Below are 15,767 nucleotides of genomic sequence, written 5' to 3'. Positions count from 1 at the left end.
CACCAGTCTTCTTCTCTCTCGCGCAGGGTCCCATCAACGAGCAGAACTTCGAGGCCTACGTCAACACGCTGACCGACATGTACAACAGCGCCGAGCACGACTACTCGCCCGAGTGCAAAGCCCTGCTGGAGAGCATCAGGCAGGCCATCAAGGGCATCCACGTGTAGGAACGCTCGGCTTCTTTCCTTTTACCCCCCCCCCTTTGCACTTACTACCTTTTTTATGGTTTGCTTGTTTTTTTTGTTTTAATCCGTATTTTCGTTCTTTTGCGTATTTATTAAATTATTGCTATTTATTGTCTCCATCAAAATATTTATTACACAGTAATATATTTTTTATTTATTTCTGAAACGCTAAATGTTCGAGAGTAGAAGTTGATTTATATTGTTTCTGACTGCCGGGCCAAAACTAAAATTCAATTTCAATTTTTTAAAAATGCTACTAGAATAAAAAAAAAACAACAAAAAAAAAACACGTATATTATATATTTTGCTACGACCCGCCGGTGAACTCGGATTTCGCAGCGGAGCGTTCCTGCCACCTGCTGGTGGGACGAAGCCCCTGCGCCGGTGCGCCACCTACTGGCTGCAGGAGTGGAAAACGCAGCATTTCGGCCCCTGTTCATTTCTGTCGTTCTTTGCCTTTGGTGTGCACACGGGTGCGTGTGCATAAATGTGCCTAAATGTAAATGAATACATGAAATATACTCTGTTTTTGTGGTAGAGCAGTATTACGTGAGTGGTGTTTTATTTATTATACAGTACCATATTTTCCGGAGAGGAGAAGAACTTTTTCTTCAGCTACTGTTTATATCGAATCGGGCCGTTTTTCTTCTCTGAGCGAACTGAGCACAGAAGCACGGCTGCTGACAGCACGAAAACAATCACTTTCCCCTGAAATACTAAAGATCATAGAAGTATCATCAAAGAAGCCAGTCAACTTCCTGACCGCATTTTTTTTTTTTTTTTTTTGCACATCTTTTTATTTCGTTCTTTTCAGAATTGCATGGATTTGAAGCTCTTTTGTTCACGCTGACAAGATGAACCGTTTGGTATTCGCTAAAATATTCCAAATGCTGAACACAAAGACTTCATAAACTGAATCAGCATTTTTTCTTAAACGTCACAATGACTGTAATTTATTGTTCTGTTGACTTATTTATAACTCTTAATGTGTAATTTCTATACCACACATTGTTTGCTCAGGAAGTTTTGTGCAGAATATTTATTTTTCCCTGTTTGTATTTGATGTTTTGTAATGTGAACTGGATTTTTGTGTAATGATATTAGTATGATGAAAAGAAACGAGCGTATTGTAAATGACTTTTTTTGTTCTGTTCTTTTCCTTTCTGATTAAAACTCAGTTGAAGTATATTGGACTTTTACTATTGGAGGACGAGAAGCGCGCTGTGTTGTACAGGTTGTGTACGGTAGAAATAAAATATTGAAACGTGTGCTTTGTGTGGCCCTGATTCTGGTTCGCTGCTGATGACTGATGCTGAATTTAGCGGGGGCCTGACACTTAACCCTGAGTGTCTCCAGGGGGGGACTGTCCCTGTAATTTCTGACTGTAAGGCGCTCTGGATAAGGGCGTCTGGTAAATGTAAACAAGTCATGGGGGCGGAGCTAATATCTTCCCCATCCTGGACCCTGCTGCTGATCAGTATTAAGGCCTAGAAGAGGGACAGGCGGTTTCATCCCCAGAGAGGAATTCTCTGCGATATAAAGTTTGACAAGGAGGACAATGATGTGCCCGTCCAGGTCATCTGTTGTGGTGAAGGGCTCCAGGAGGACCACGACTGTGGCAGGTCCTGAGCTACACGCTCTTCAATCCCCCCTCAGACTGAACATTTCATTCATCATGTGCGCAGTGCAATCTGCTCGCTGTGCATTGATAGACTATATTCAAGTTATAAAATAAAAAAAGGGGAACAAAACTAGAAATAAGCAAGCAAGCAAAAAATGAAACGAGGAGACACAGACATCACAGGGCAGTAGCTATGCGAATATAAAAAACGAATAAAGCAATTATTTACAGGGTAGATATGCCAATAAAATGCAGTGTAGCAGTAACATCTGACAACAACAATTAACATTCAGATGGTTTTACGCTTTTATTTTTATACTGTATTTATATTTCTGCTTAATTTCTGCTTAATTAATTTATCGTCTTTTTAAAAAATAAGCGATAGAATCAGCTGTGATCATGTGACAATTTGTACCAAACATGTGACGCTGTTTCAGTATTCGGGGGAAATGCAGCAAGAACAGTAGAACTGGGAGAAATGTTGCCAGATTGTGCCGAATTACACGCCTGTGGAGATGTAATTACACGCCTGTAGAGAGGTGCTGTGGGACGCGGTCCTTATGGCGGCCTGTTGCAGGACCTGCCGGCGGAAGTTTAACCCTCATCGGACACGCCGGGCCGCGGCGTGGCCGTCGTTTCTGGCCGGACGGTCGGGCGATTTAAAGCGTAACCTGGCAACCTGCAGCGTCGCGCAGCGCGGACGCGGCGTCGGGAGCGCGCAGCGGCAGACCACGTGACGAGTGTTTACATGTCCTCACCGAGTCGGTTCCTGACGCCGAGGCTGCCGGGAAGCGGCTCGGTGAGTTTATACCGAACACGGTCCGGTCCGGTCCGGTCCCGTTATAGCGCTTCCGTTATAGCGCTTCCGCTTTTATTCCCCCCTCGAATGTCGCCTTCCTGCTCGTGTTCGTTTCACGCCGCGTGTCACCGGAGCCGCGTGACGCGTTTACCTCAAAACAACATGGTGGCACGGACTTCAGCACGTGGCGACAGGCGACAAAACACGGCGACAAGGACGCGACGACAACGACACACGACAACAACGACACAGACAACAAAGACGCGACATCAACGACACACGACGACAAGGACGCGACAACAACGACACACGACGACAAAGACGCGACAACAACGACACACGACAACAACTACACACGACGACAAAGACGCGACAACTACACACGACGACAAGGAAACGACACACAACACAACATCAACACCTACACATTGTGATAGTGAAGTGATTGTCATTGTGATACACAGCAGCACAGCACACGGTGACGCGGTGAAACGGGTCCTCTGTATTTAACCGTCACCCTCGGTGACAGGTGCCCGGGGAGCAGTGTGTGGGGACAGGACCTTCATCATGGGGACCTCAGTGGCACCTTGGCCTTCTGATTACGGGGCTGCTTCCTTAACCACTAAGCTGCCACTGGCCCGGCAACAACTACACATTCACAATAACACAACTACTACACACTCACCACAACACCTATACATTTACATCAACACAACACCTATACATTTAACACAACTACACCCTCACAATACACACAACACCTATACAGGGAGTGCATAATTATTAGGCAAGTTGTATTTTTGAGGAATAATTTTATTATTGAACAACAACCATGTTCTCAATGAACCCAAAAAACTCATTAATATCAAAGCTGAATGTTTTTGGAAGTAGTTTTTAGTTTGTTTTTATTTTTAGCTATTTTAGGGGGATATCTGTGTGTGCAGGTGTCTATTACTGTCCATAATTATTAGGCAACTTAACAAAAAACAAATATATACCCATTTCAATTATTTATTTTTACCAGTGAAACCAATATAACATCTCCACATTCACAAATATACATTTCTGACATTCAAAAACAAATCAGCGACCAATATAGCCACCTTTCTTTGCAAGCAAACTCAAAAGCCTGCCATCCATGGATTCTGTCAGTGTTTTGATCTGTTCACCATCAACATTGCGTGCAGCAGCAACCACAGCCTCCCAGACACTGTTCAGAGAGGTGTACTGTTTTCCCTCCTTGTAAATCTCACATTTGATGATGGACCACAGGTTCTCAATGGGGTTCAGATCAGGTGAACAAGGAGGCCATGTCATTAGTTTTCTTCTTTTATACCCTTTCTTGCCAGCCACGCTGTGGAGTACTTGGACGCGTGTGATGGAGCATTGTCCTGAATGAAAATCATGTTTTTCTTGAAGAATGCGGACTTCTTCCTGTACCACTGCTTGAAGAAGGTGTCTTCCAGAGACTGGCAGTAGGACTGGGAGTTGAGCTTGACTCCATCCTCAACCCGAAAAGGCCCCACAAGCTCATCTTTGATGATACCAGCCCAAACCAGTACTCCACCTCCACCTTGCTGGCGTCTGAGTCGGACTGGAGCTCTCTGCCCTTTACCAATCCAGCCACGGGCCCATCCATCTGGCCCATCAAGACTCACTCTCATTTCATCAGTCCATAAAACCTTAGAAAAATCAGTCTTGAGATATTTCTTGGCCCAGTCTTGACGTTTCAGCTTGTGTGTCTTGTTCAGTGGTGGTCGTCTTTCAGCCTTTCTTACCTTGGCCATGTCTCTGAGTATTGCACACCTTGTGCTTTTGGGCACTCCAGTGATGTTGCAGCTCTGAAATATGGCCAAACTGGTGGCAAGTGGCATCTTGGCAGCTGCACGCTTGACTTTTCTCAGTTCATGGGCAGTTATTTTGCGCCTTGGTTTTTCCACACGCTTCTTGCGACCCTGTTGACTATTTTGAATGAAACGCTTGCTTGTTCGATGATCACGCTTCAGAAGCTTTGCAATTTTAAGAGTGCTGCATCCCTCTGCAAGATATCTCACTATTTTTGACTTTTCTGAGCCTGTCAAGTCCTTCTTTTGACCCATTTTGACAAAGGAAAGGAAGTTGCCTAATAATTATGCACACCTGATATAGGGTGTTGATAGGGTCCTATACATTTACAACAACACAACAACTACACCCACACAATACACACAACACCTATACATTTACATCAATACAACACACAACAACTACACACTCACAATACACACAACACCTATACATTTACAACAACACACAATACACACAACACCTGTACATTTACAACAACACAACAACTACACTCTCACAACACACACGACACCTATACATTTACCACAACACACAACTACACACTCACAACAACACACAATACACACAAAACCTATACATTTACAACAACACAACACACAACAACTACACACACAACAACACACAATACAAGGTGTAGGTGTTGTGTTGCAGTAAATGTATAGTCTTATTTGTGGAGTATTATGATCATCATCATAAACTTGTCTGGTGTACAACATCTAAACAACGTTTCTCCTGCTTTCAGATCAGTGTTCCTGTAACAGAATAATAATCCCGTGAAATTTCCATAATTTTATGGCACCCAGCAATGATTGACAGCGCTGCACACCTTCACCATCCTGCATTTCATTGTGAATTTAGTGTGTAACGCAGGCCGCTGTGGAAATGCGCATTTTTGCATTTGTTGAATTGATGGCTGTAGGGTGTCGGCCGCGCCGGGCCTGCCAAGCTTTGTACTTGTGATTTTTATTTGGTTATTTGATGATAAGGAAATCATTTGATGCTGCATAATCCATGATGTTTTTATGGTGTTTTTTTTTTTTATATCTGGGTGATAAAATGATAACGTTCCATCATGCCGTCCTTCGACTTGCTGGAACAAGACGTATACAGATCATTCCTTCGCTTGTGTTCACCGCAGCTGGATTCTATTTCGTTTTTGTTGATTTGGTGAAAATTAATCACTTTGTTGATTGTAACGTTGTATGTCGCTCTGGATAAGAGCTTAGATAAGGATTCTTCTTATCGATTTTCCTTATTATCGCTGATCGCATGTGTACAAAGTCCCGCTCCAATCCGTGATTCTGTCTGTGTACTTTTTGTATTGTCATTTCGTCGTTTTGCAGGATTTGTAGTGTAGTTTGTTTAGTTTGTCTTGTGTAGTTTTTTGTGGGTTGTTTTGTATGACGCTACCCATGTGTAGGGTAGTTTTGTATAGTTTGTCGTGTGTAGTTTTGTGTGTATAGTAGGTTTGTGTAGTTTCGCGTGACGCTGGGCATGTGGGGTAGTTTTGTGTAGTAGTTTGTCGTGTAGTATGTCGCACGCTGTCGGTAGTTTGTCGTGCGCCGTCGGTGGTACGCCGTCGGTAGTTTTGCGTAGTTTGTTGCACGCCGCCGGTGGTACGCCGCCGGTAGTTTTGCGCAGTTTGTCGTGCGTAGTTTGTGGCACGCCGTCGGTAGTTTTGCGTAGTTTGTGGCATGCCGCCGTTAGTTTTGCGTAGTTTGTCATGCGTAGTTTGTGGCACGCCGTTGGTACTTTTGCGTAGTTTGTCGCAGTTTGTCGCACGCCGTCGGTAGTTTGTCGTGCGCCGTCGGTGGTACGCCGTCGGTAGTTTTGCGTAGTTTGTGGCACACCGCCGGTAGTTTTGCGTAGTTTGTCGTGCGTAGTTTGTGGCACGCCGTCGGTAGTTTTGCGTAGTTTGTCACATTTTGTCGCACGCCGTTGGTAAATTGTCATGCGCCGTCGGTGGTACGCCGTCGGTAGTTTTGCGTAGTTTGTCGCACGCCGTTGGTAGTTCGTCGCACGCCGTCGGTAGTTTGTCGTGCGCCGTCGGTGGTACGCCGCCGGTAGTTTTGCGCAGTTTGTCGCACGCCGTCGGTAGTTTGTCATGCGCCGTCGGTGCTATGCCGTTGGTAGTTTTGCGTAGTTTGTCGCACGCCGTCGGTAGTTTGTCGTGCGCCGTCGGTGGTACGCCGCCGGTAGTTTTACGTAGTTTGTCGTGCGTAGTTTGTGGCACGGCGGCGGTAGTTTTGCGCAGTTTGTCACACGCCGTCGGTAGTTTTTCGTGCGCCGCTGGTGGTACGCCGTCGGTAGTTTTGCGTAGTTTGTCGCACGCCGTCGGTAGTTTGTCGTGCGCCGTCGGTGGTACGCCGGCGGTAGTTTTGCGCAGTTTGTCGCACGCCGTCGGTAGTTTGTCGTGCGCCGTCGGTGCTACGCCGTTGGTAGTTTTGCGTAGTTTGTCGCACGCCGTGGGTAGTTTGTCGTGCGCGGTCTGTGGTACGCTGCCGGTAGTTTTGCGCAGTTTGTCGCACGGCGTCGGTAGTTTGTCGCACGCCGTCGGTAGTTTTGCGTAGTTTGTCGCACGCCGTGGGTAGTTTGTCGTGCGCCGTCGGTGGTACGCTGCCGGTAGTTTTGCGCAGTTTGTCGCACGGCGCCGGTAGTTTGTCTCACGGCGTCGGTAGTTTGTCGCACGCCGTCGATAGTTTGTTGCACGCCGTCAGTAGTTTTGCGCAGTTTGTCGCACGCCGTCGGTAGTTTGTCGTGCGCCGTCGGTGGTACGCCGTCGGTAGTTTTGCGCAGTTTGTCGCACGCCGTCGGTAGTTTGTCGTGCGCCGTCGGTGCTACGCCGTTGGTAGTTTTGCGTAGTTTGTCGCACGCCGTGGGTAGTTTGTAGTGCGCCGTCGGTGGTACGCTGCCGGTAGTTTTGCGCAGTTTGTCGCACGCCGTCGGTAGTTTGTCGTGCGCCGTCGATGCTGCGCCGTCGGTAGTTTTGCGTAGTTTGTCGCACGCCGTCGGTAGTTTTGCGCAGTTTGTCGCACGCCGTCGGTAGTTTGTCGTGCGCCGTCGGTGCTACGCCGTCGGTAGCTTTGCGTAGTTTGTCGTACGCCGTCGGTAGTTTGTCGTACGCCGTCGGTAGTTTTGCGTAATTTGTCGCACGCCGTCGGTAGTTTGTCGTGCGCCGCCGGTGGTACGCCGCCGGTAGTTTTGTGTAGTTTGTCGTGCGTAGTTTGTGGCGTGGCGGTAGTTTTGCGTAGTTTGTCGCACGCCGTCGGTAGTGTTGCGCAGTTTGTCGCACGCCGTCGGTAGTTTGTCGTGCAGCGTCGGTGGTACGCCGTCGTTAGTTTTGCGTAGTTTTTTATCGCACGCCGTCGGTAGTTTGTCGTGCGCTGTCGGTGGTACGCCGCAGGTAGTTTTGCGTAGTTTTTCTTGCGTAGTTTGTGGCGCGGCGGTAGTTTTGCGCAGTTTGTCGCACGCCGTCGGTAGTTTGTTGTGCACCGTCGGTGGTACGCCGTCGGTAGTTTTGCGTAGTTTGTCGCACACCGTCGGTAGTTTTGCGTAGTTTGTCGCACACCGTCGGTAGTTTGTCGTGCGCCGTCGGTGGTACGTCGCCGGTAGTTTTGCGTAGTTTGTCGCACGCCGTCGGTAGTTTTGCGCAGTTTGTCGCACGCCGTCGGTAGTTTGTTGTGCGCCGTCGGTGGTACGCCGTCGGTAGTTTTGCGTAGTTTGTCGCACGCCGTCGGTAGTTTTGCGCAGTTTGTCGCACGCCGTCGGTAGTTTGTCGTGCGCCGTCGGTGGTACGTCGCCGGTAGTTTTGCGTAGTTTTTCGTGCGTAGTTTGTGGCGCTGCGGTGGTAGTTTTGCGTAGTTTACGTCGCTCGCTTACCGTCGCCTCCCCGTGTTTTTCAGCTCTCCTGCCTCCACCCATGTGAGTCGGACTACGTCGGCAGGCTGGCGCCTTCCATGGTTCCTTTTTCCTTTTCTCGTCCCTTCTTCTTCTCGTACCCGCTGTGATTCCGTCGCCATGGGAGGGGCCGTGAGCGCCGGGGAGGACAATGACGACTTGATCGACAATCTGAAGGAAGCTCAGTACATCCGCAGCGAGCGGGTGGAGCAGGCGTTCCGCGCTATCGACCGCGGCGACTACTACCTGGACGGTTACCGGGACACCGCCTACAAGGACCTGGCGTGGAAGCACGGCAACATCCACCTGTCGGCTCCCTGCATCTACTCGGAGGTGATGGAGGCCCTGATGCTGCAGCAGGGCCTGTCCTTCCTCAACCTGGGCAGCGGGACGGGGTACCTGAGCACCATGGTGGGCCTCATCATAGGTGGGCGTCGCCACGTCTCATAACGTTCCACGCTGTGTTCATTTATACTGTGTGTGTGTGTGTGTGTGTGTGTGTGTGTGTGCACATGTGACCTGGTTACCGGTTTCTTTTAAGTAATATAATTTGATATTAATGTATAGGCCAGTAAAATGGCGTTTTAATTTGTGTAATTTTACTGAATATTCATGAGCTCTGTCGGATTTAAAAAGTCACCATTGTCCCCCGCCGCCGGCCTGCAGGCCCCTTCGGCGTGAACCACGGCGTGGAGCTGCACAAGGACGTGGTGGAGTACGCCCGAGAGCGGCTGGACGACTTCGTCAAAACCAGCGACAGCTTCGACAGGTGAGTCGCCGCTGCTGCCGATCCGGAGCCTCCAGAGCGCGTCTTTTCACGCGCCGGTTTCCCTGAATTCCACCACCAGGTTCGAGCTGTGCGAGCCGCAGTTCGTGGTGGGGAACTGTCTGGACATCTCCTCAGACAGTCACCAGTATGACCGCATTTACTGCGGCGCCGGGGTGCAGAAGGCCCACGAGAACTACATGAAAATAATGCTGAAGGTCGGGGGCATCCTCGTCATGCCCGTCGAGGACCAGGTACGTCTGCAGATTATTCATTCTTATTACATAAGTACCCAGTGTGTTCTACAAGTTCTACACCGTTCGCATTATCACTGAAACCCGCTGAAGGTACGAGGAAGACGCTCATCTAGACTCTTCTCCGTCTTGGCCCCTCGGTGGTGGAATGAACTTCCAGCTCAGTCACTGAGCACCTTCACACGGCAACTCAAGACCTTCCTCTTTAGAGAAGATTTAGATGAACTTGTGACCTTCTTCTTGTCTGACTTCTGAATAGAAACTAGAACAGAGTGAATTAAAAGATTGTATTCATAGTTGGGGGTCCTAGTGAACCAGAACTGATCACTTCATCCATGGTGACATGGAAGCACGTTGTAGGTCGCTCTGGATAAGGGCGTCTGCCAAATGCCTTAAATGTAAATGTAAATGTAAACTCCACGAGGTGAGATCTCCAGATGGTGGTTTTTCCACCTGTTGCCAGCTGCCTGGCGATGCTCTTCTAGTCCATTCCAGCCTTTGTTTAGGTCCACAATCTTGGCCCTGACATCCTTGGACGTGTCTTGGCCATGGACTTTTAATACAGGTACCGAGTTGAGAAGGTCCCAATGTCACCTCCTTATTTGTGGGTATACTAGTGGGAATACAAAATGTCATGATCTTATTGGTTCTGAAAGAAGGTTTGACCGGAGTTATATTTCTGGTGCCTGTGTCCTATTTATTGATAACGGCTACACCAATCATGGAAAAACGCCAGTCTTAGTTCGGACCTTCAGCGCTGGGCCCGTTCATCCTGTTCAGATGGCCTACTGGCTGGGACACGTTTACCAAATTCAGCTCACATGACCGAAAACATAAAGAAGAAGATCCCATCAAACCTGGAGCGTGTTGCTGCACACTGGCCCTCTTGACCAAAAACTAGGAGTACTCCGGGGAAGAGAGTGCAGGGCAGAACGTGCACCACCTGACCGCGAAACGTAAGTCGTGCTTGTCGTTCGTGCGTAAATGAAGGACTGAGGCGAGCTGATAAAACGGTATCTTAAAGAAAGAATAAAGTTTGGTGGTCGTTTCGGTGTTCAGTCAGCGTGAAGACTGTTGCTCCTTGAAGGATCTGGATTATTGGCCCCAGTGCAGAACCGCAGGAGGAGCCGCTGTGGGCCACCACCAGAGGGCGCTGTTCTGGACGTCGTTCCGGGCCCGGTGGGGTAATAGAGCTGAAGGTGTGCCGGGGTTAGAGCGGAGTCAGATGGGACGCGGACGGGTAACCGCTAGGTGGAGAAGGTCAGTTCCCTGGTCCTGAGATGTTCCTGTGTGTGTTCCTGTCTCCAGCTGACTCAGATAACCCGGACTGGCCAGAGCTCCTGGGAGAGTAAGAACATCCTGCCCGTGTCCTTCACGCCACTGGTGCAGCAGAGCCGACCCGACGCCATCAAAAGAGACACGGTCGATCTCCGTAAGTGTCCGAACACAGCAGAGCGCAGAACGTTCGTGGTGAAGGTGCTCGTCGTTTTTATTTAAACCGTGATGGATGTGCTCATTATGATTAGTGTTGAAATGTAGCAGATTCTACGGGAAATTTCTCTATTTCTGGAATAAAGTACAAACACAAAATGGTGACATTCCTGCGCTCTGATTGGCTGCGTGGAATGCTGGGTATTATGTTGTTTACAGTAAGACGGTCACGTGACCAGCTGCCGCTGTCCCTTAACTGATCGTAACCTCTGACCTCTGGTGTGAGGACGGAGAAGAACGTCGGTGTAAATCGTCATTGCCTCCCCGCAGCTCCGGTGTCGGTGCGCTCCCTGCAGGACCTGTCGCGCATCTACGTCCGCCGCACGCTGCGCTTCCTGACCAATGAGGAGAGTCGCTGCCGTGGCCTCCCCGCCCACAAGCCCCCCCAGAAGCGCAAGCGGCGCCGCTGCCGACAGCGCTGCATCAACACCTACGTCTTCGTGGGAAACCAGCTGATCCCGCAGCCGGTGGAGAGCGAGGAGGACGAGTGCATCGAGGAGGAGCTGAAGGACAAGGAGGAGGAGAAGGAGAAGGAGGAGGAGGACGCTACGGAGACACTGAAGGCCGAGGAGCCGCAGGTCAACCTGCTCAGAGACCGAATCCTGAGCCTGCCGCTGCCCGAATCACTCAAGACCTACCTGCTGTACTACCGAGAGAAATAAACACACACACACACACACACACACACACACACCCCCTCCGGACACGCACCTTACACACACACACACGCCCCCTCCGAGCACGCACCTTACACACACACACACACACACACACCCCCTCCGGACACGCACCTTACACACACACACACGCCCCCTCCGAGCACGCACCTTACACACACACACACACACACACGCCCCCTCCGGACACGCACCTTACACACCCACACACGCCCCCTCCGAGCACGCACCTTACACACACACACACACACACACACACGCCCCCCTCCGGACACGCACCTTACCACACACCACACACCACACACACACACGCCCCCTCCGGACACGCACCTTACACACACACACACACGCCCCCTCCGAGCACGCACCCTTACACACACACACACACACACACACACGCCCCCTCCGGACACGCACCTTACACACACACACACGCCCCCCTCCGAGCACGCACCTTACACACACCCACACACACACACGCCCCCTCCGGACACGCACCTTACACACCCACACACGCCCCCTCCGAGCACGCACCTTACACACACACACACGCCCCTCCGGACACGCACCTTACACACACCACACACACGCCCCCCTTCCGGACACGCAATCTACACAAACACACGCCCCCTCGGACACGCCCTTACACAACACACACACAAGCCCCCTCCGGACACGCACCTTACACACACACACACACACGCCCCTCCGGACACGCACCTTACACACACACACACACACACACGCCCCCCTCCGGACACGCACCTTACACACACACACACACGCCCCCTCCGGACACGCATCTTACACACACACACACGCCCCCTCCGGACACGCACCTTACACACACACACACGCCCCCTCCGAGCACGCACCTTACACACACACACACACACGCCCCCTCCGGACACGCACCTTACACACACACACACACGCCCCCTCCGGACACGCATCTTACACACACACACACGCCCCTCCGGACATGCCCCTTATACACACACACCCCTCTTGACACACCCCCTCCGGACACGCACCTTACACACACACACCACACACCCCTCCGGACATGCCCCTTATACACACACACCCTCTGGACACGCCCCCTCCGGACACACGCTTTACACACACACACCCCTCTGGACACACCTCCTCCGGACACGCGCTTTATACACACACACCCCTCTGGACACGCCCCCTCCAGACACGCACCTTACACACACACCCCTCTGGACACGCCCCCTCCAGACACGCACCTTACACACACACACCCCTCTGGACACGCCCCCTCTGGACATGCACCTTACACACACACACCCCTCTGGACACGCCCCCTCTGGACATGCACCTTACACACACATGCCCTTCCGGACAGACACCCCTCCCATAGACACAAACCCTCAACAGACGCTTCCTCTAGAAATGCCCCTCCCACTGACACGCCCTTACACAAATGTCCCTCCAGACATTCCCCCCCAACACACAAAGATGCCCCTTCAGACACACCCCCTCCACGCTCACGCCCCTCCAGACACGCCCCTTCAAACACGGCCTATACACACCCAGCGCTCATCTTAACACACGTCAGGCTTCTGTGTTTCTACATGTAGCATTTTTTTGCTTTTTGTTTTCATCATGGTGAAGACAGTTTGTGAATCATGATTTCTGAACATGATTTTCTTTAAGTGACATTTATGTTTCAGGAAATGTTTAAAGCCACAGATTTGATTTTCTTTTTGCGCAATCGCTATAGTTTCAGCAGAAAAGGCGCAGGGACGGAACAGGGCTCTGTTCTTAGAAGCTTTAAACTCGAGGACCAGTGCTGAGAGCACATGAGGAATCCAGTAGAGCGCGGAGCAGAATCGTCACCAAGGTCACCTGGAGGCGTGGCCAGACAGATTTCTGGTCGAAGCACCTTCAGAGTGTTCAGTTCTTTTTCTTGTTGTTGTTTGTAATGTTGTTTATCGTGTTTATCGTTTCTGTTCCTCCGCTCTTGTGCAGGCTGGTTGGGGTGACCTTTGACCTTGGTCATGGAGCCTTGGTGGCATGTAGTGAGAGGCGTGTGACAGAGGGAGGGTGAGGTGGCATCACACCAGCAGGGTTTGACGTTCAGCCTTTATTGTATATCTGCTGTCTGAAATGAGTATAAATGAATAATACTGTTTAAAAAAGGAAAGTTCTGTACAGGTTTGATACTACTGAGCTACTCTACACTCCTTCTCTTGAGGAACTCAAATTTATCAAAAGGTTTGGGGTTTGATGTCTTCGGTGAACTTCACGCTGAAGAAGCAATGTCTTTTCCTGTCACGGCTCCTGACGTTCCAGTGCTTTAGATCAAACCATTGTGTTGCCATGGTTACAGTAGGACCGACTCATTAAGTCAGAGATGGGAGCTTCTCCATTCACAGGATGGAAGGTTGATGAACGTTCCTTTCCATGAGGAACGTGCTGAGAAACATGTTTGGATTTTGAAGTCGATCACTTTTTTGCTTGTTTTTTGATGCTATCTTCACCAACTTTTCATTAAATATATTTATATGATTCATGTCTGCGGTGCCTTGTTGTTGTGGTGAATTTTGAAATGAAGATGTTCAGCCGTACCTTGATCTTATCTGCTCATTATTGAACTGAGCAGATAAGGTTTATTTATTATTAAATGTGTGTGTGTGTATATATGTATATATACACACACACACACACACAGTATATACAGTACAGGCCAAAAGTCTGGACACCTTCTCATTCAACGTGTTTTCTTTATCTTCATGACCATTTACGTTGGTAGATTCTCACTGAAGGCACCAAAACTATGAATGAACACATGTGGAGTTCTGTACTTAACCAAAAGTGGAGACCTGACCTCCACAGTCACCGGACCTGAACCCAATCCAGATGGTTTGGGGTGAGCTGGACCAACAAGTGCTAAACACCTCTGGGAACTCCTTCAAGACTGTTGGAGAAGCATTTCAGGTGACGACCTCTTGAAGCTCATCGAGAGAATGCCAAGAGTGTGCAAAGCAGTAATCAGAGCAAAGAAACTAGAATAGAAAACAACCATGGAGTCTACAACCCACACAAGCAACTCAGGATGGTAGCCTGACTGCCATTAGGTACCGAGATGAGATCCTCAGACCCCTTGTGAGACCACAGTTGGCCCTGGGTTCCCCCTCATACAACATAATGCTAGACCTTGTGTGGCTGGAGTGTGTCAGCAGTTCCTGCAAGATGAAGGGAGGTCATACAGGCACGTGGAGGCCACACCCACTACTGAGCCTCATTTTAACTAGTTTTAAGGATATTACATCAACGTTGGATCGTAACTCCAAATCCAGACCTTCATGGGTTGATAAATTTGATTTCCATCGATAATTTGTCATTTTATTCTCAGCCTAGTCAATTCTGTAATGAACAAAGTACTTAATATTCATTCATTCAGATCTAGGGTGTCTTAATTTTGTGTTCGCTTAATTTTTTTGAGCTGTGTACATCTGAGAAGATGATGGCGTTGGTAGTGGCCTAGCGGGTGACACACTCGCCTGTGAACCAGAAGACCCAGGTTCAAATCCCTGAGCAAGACACTGAACCCTAAAGTGAAGTGAATGTCACATGTGATACACAGCAGCACAGCACACGATGCACACAGTGAAATTTGCCCTCTGCATTTAACCCATCACCCTGAGTGAGCAGTGTGCAGCCATGACAAGCGCCCGGGGAGCAGTGTGTGGGGACGGTGCTTTGCTCAGTGGCACCTCATTGGCACCTTGGCAGATCAGGAATCGAACCGGCAACCTTCTGATTACAGGGCCGCTTCCTTAACTGCTAGGCCACCACTGCCCCCAAACCCTGAGTGTCTCCAGGAGGGGACTGTCACTGTAACTACTGATAAATGCTGCAAATGTAAATGTTAAAGTAAATGACCGCTCGGCCTAACCTGTAACCGGGCTGGTATTGTGCTGGGCGATATGGCCTGAAAACAATATCCAACACAAACGCGCCTGGCTCTAACTTTAAAACAATTCACACTAGATGGTCAAAATATATAGTCCTTTACCTTCTACATGGCACATGGAACAAGCCGTGAGGCATCAAGTATATTCGGTAAATCACTCAGCCCTGCTTCAGACTGAATTAATAATTTGGGGGCAAAAAAACGTATTCGAGTCGTAGTGTGGGTAACGTTAACTATTCATACTCGTAACCAGGGGAGCACCGAGGAGCAGGAACTGCAGACA

General features: G+C 49.6%; 2 protein-coding genes across 12 annotated transcripts in view; both read left to right on the top strand.

Annotated features, from left to right (window-relative positions):
• The window catches only part of LOC114788377 (suppression of tumorigenicity 18 protein-like), a 36,436-nt gene extending 34,983 nt beyond the window's left edge, over window positions 1–1,453 (top strand). For all 11 annotated transcript variants that reach the window (XM_028976891.1, XM_028976890.1, XM_028976894.1 and 8 more), the window contains one exon: window positions 27–1,453. In XM_028976891.1, the coding sequence (XP_028832724.1) occupies window positions 27–167 (141 nt within the window). In that variant the 3' untranslated portion in view covers window positions 168–1,453. The remainder of the gene's footprint in view (window positions 1–26) is intronic.
• A 1,043-nt stretch (window positions 1,454–2,496) lies between these two features.
• LOC114788408 (protein-L-isoaspartate O-methyltransferase domain-containing protein 1-like) lies at window positions 2,497–11,640 on the top strand. Its single transcript, XM_028976957.1, has 6 exons — window positions 2,497–2,605; window positions 8,356–8,777; window positions 9,017–9,119; window positions 9,199–9,370; window positions 10,679–10,802; window positions 11,132–11,640. Exons 2-6 carry the CDS (start codon window positions 8,471–8,473, stop codon window positions 11,521–11,523), a joined length of 1,098 nt encoding a protein of 365 aa, XP_028832790.1. The 5' UTR covers window positions 2,497–2,605; window positions 8,356–8,470; the 3' UTR covers window positions 11,524–11,640.
• Window positions 11,641–15,767: the final 4,127 nt, after the last annotated feature.

This window comes from Denticeps clupeoides, chromosome 4 (assembly GCF_900700375.1).
Source record: "Denticeps clupeoides chromosome 4, fDenClu1.1, whole genome shotgun sequence".
NCBI lineage: Eukaryota > Metazoa > Chordata > Actinopteri > Clupeiformes > Denticipitidae > Denticeps > Denticeps clupeoides.
The sequence above is the reverse complement of the archived record's forward strand: the minus strand, read 5'-3'. Positions and strand labels throughout refer to the sequence as shown.

What these genes read in the sequence shown, in the direction of transcription:
- LOC114788408 (XM_028976957.1), top strand. Translation starts at nt 8,471, where the DNA reads ATGGGAGGGGCCGTGAGCGCCGGGGAGGACAATGACGACTTGATCGAC. An exon ending in CATGGTGGGCCTCATCATAG is followed by an intron (nt 8,778 to 9,016) that starts GTGGGCGTCGCC and finishes GCCGGCCTGCAG; the next exon opens with GCCCCTTCGGCGTGAACCAC. An exon ending in AAGAGACACGGTCGATCTCC is followed by an intron (nt 10,803 to 11,131) that starts GTAAGTGTCCGA and finishes GCCTCCCCGCAG; the next exon opens with CTCCGGTGTCGGTGCGCTCC.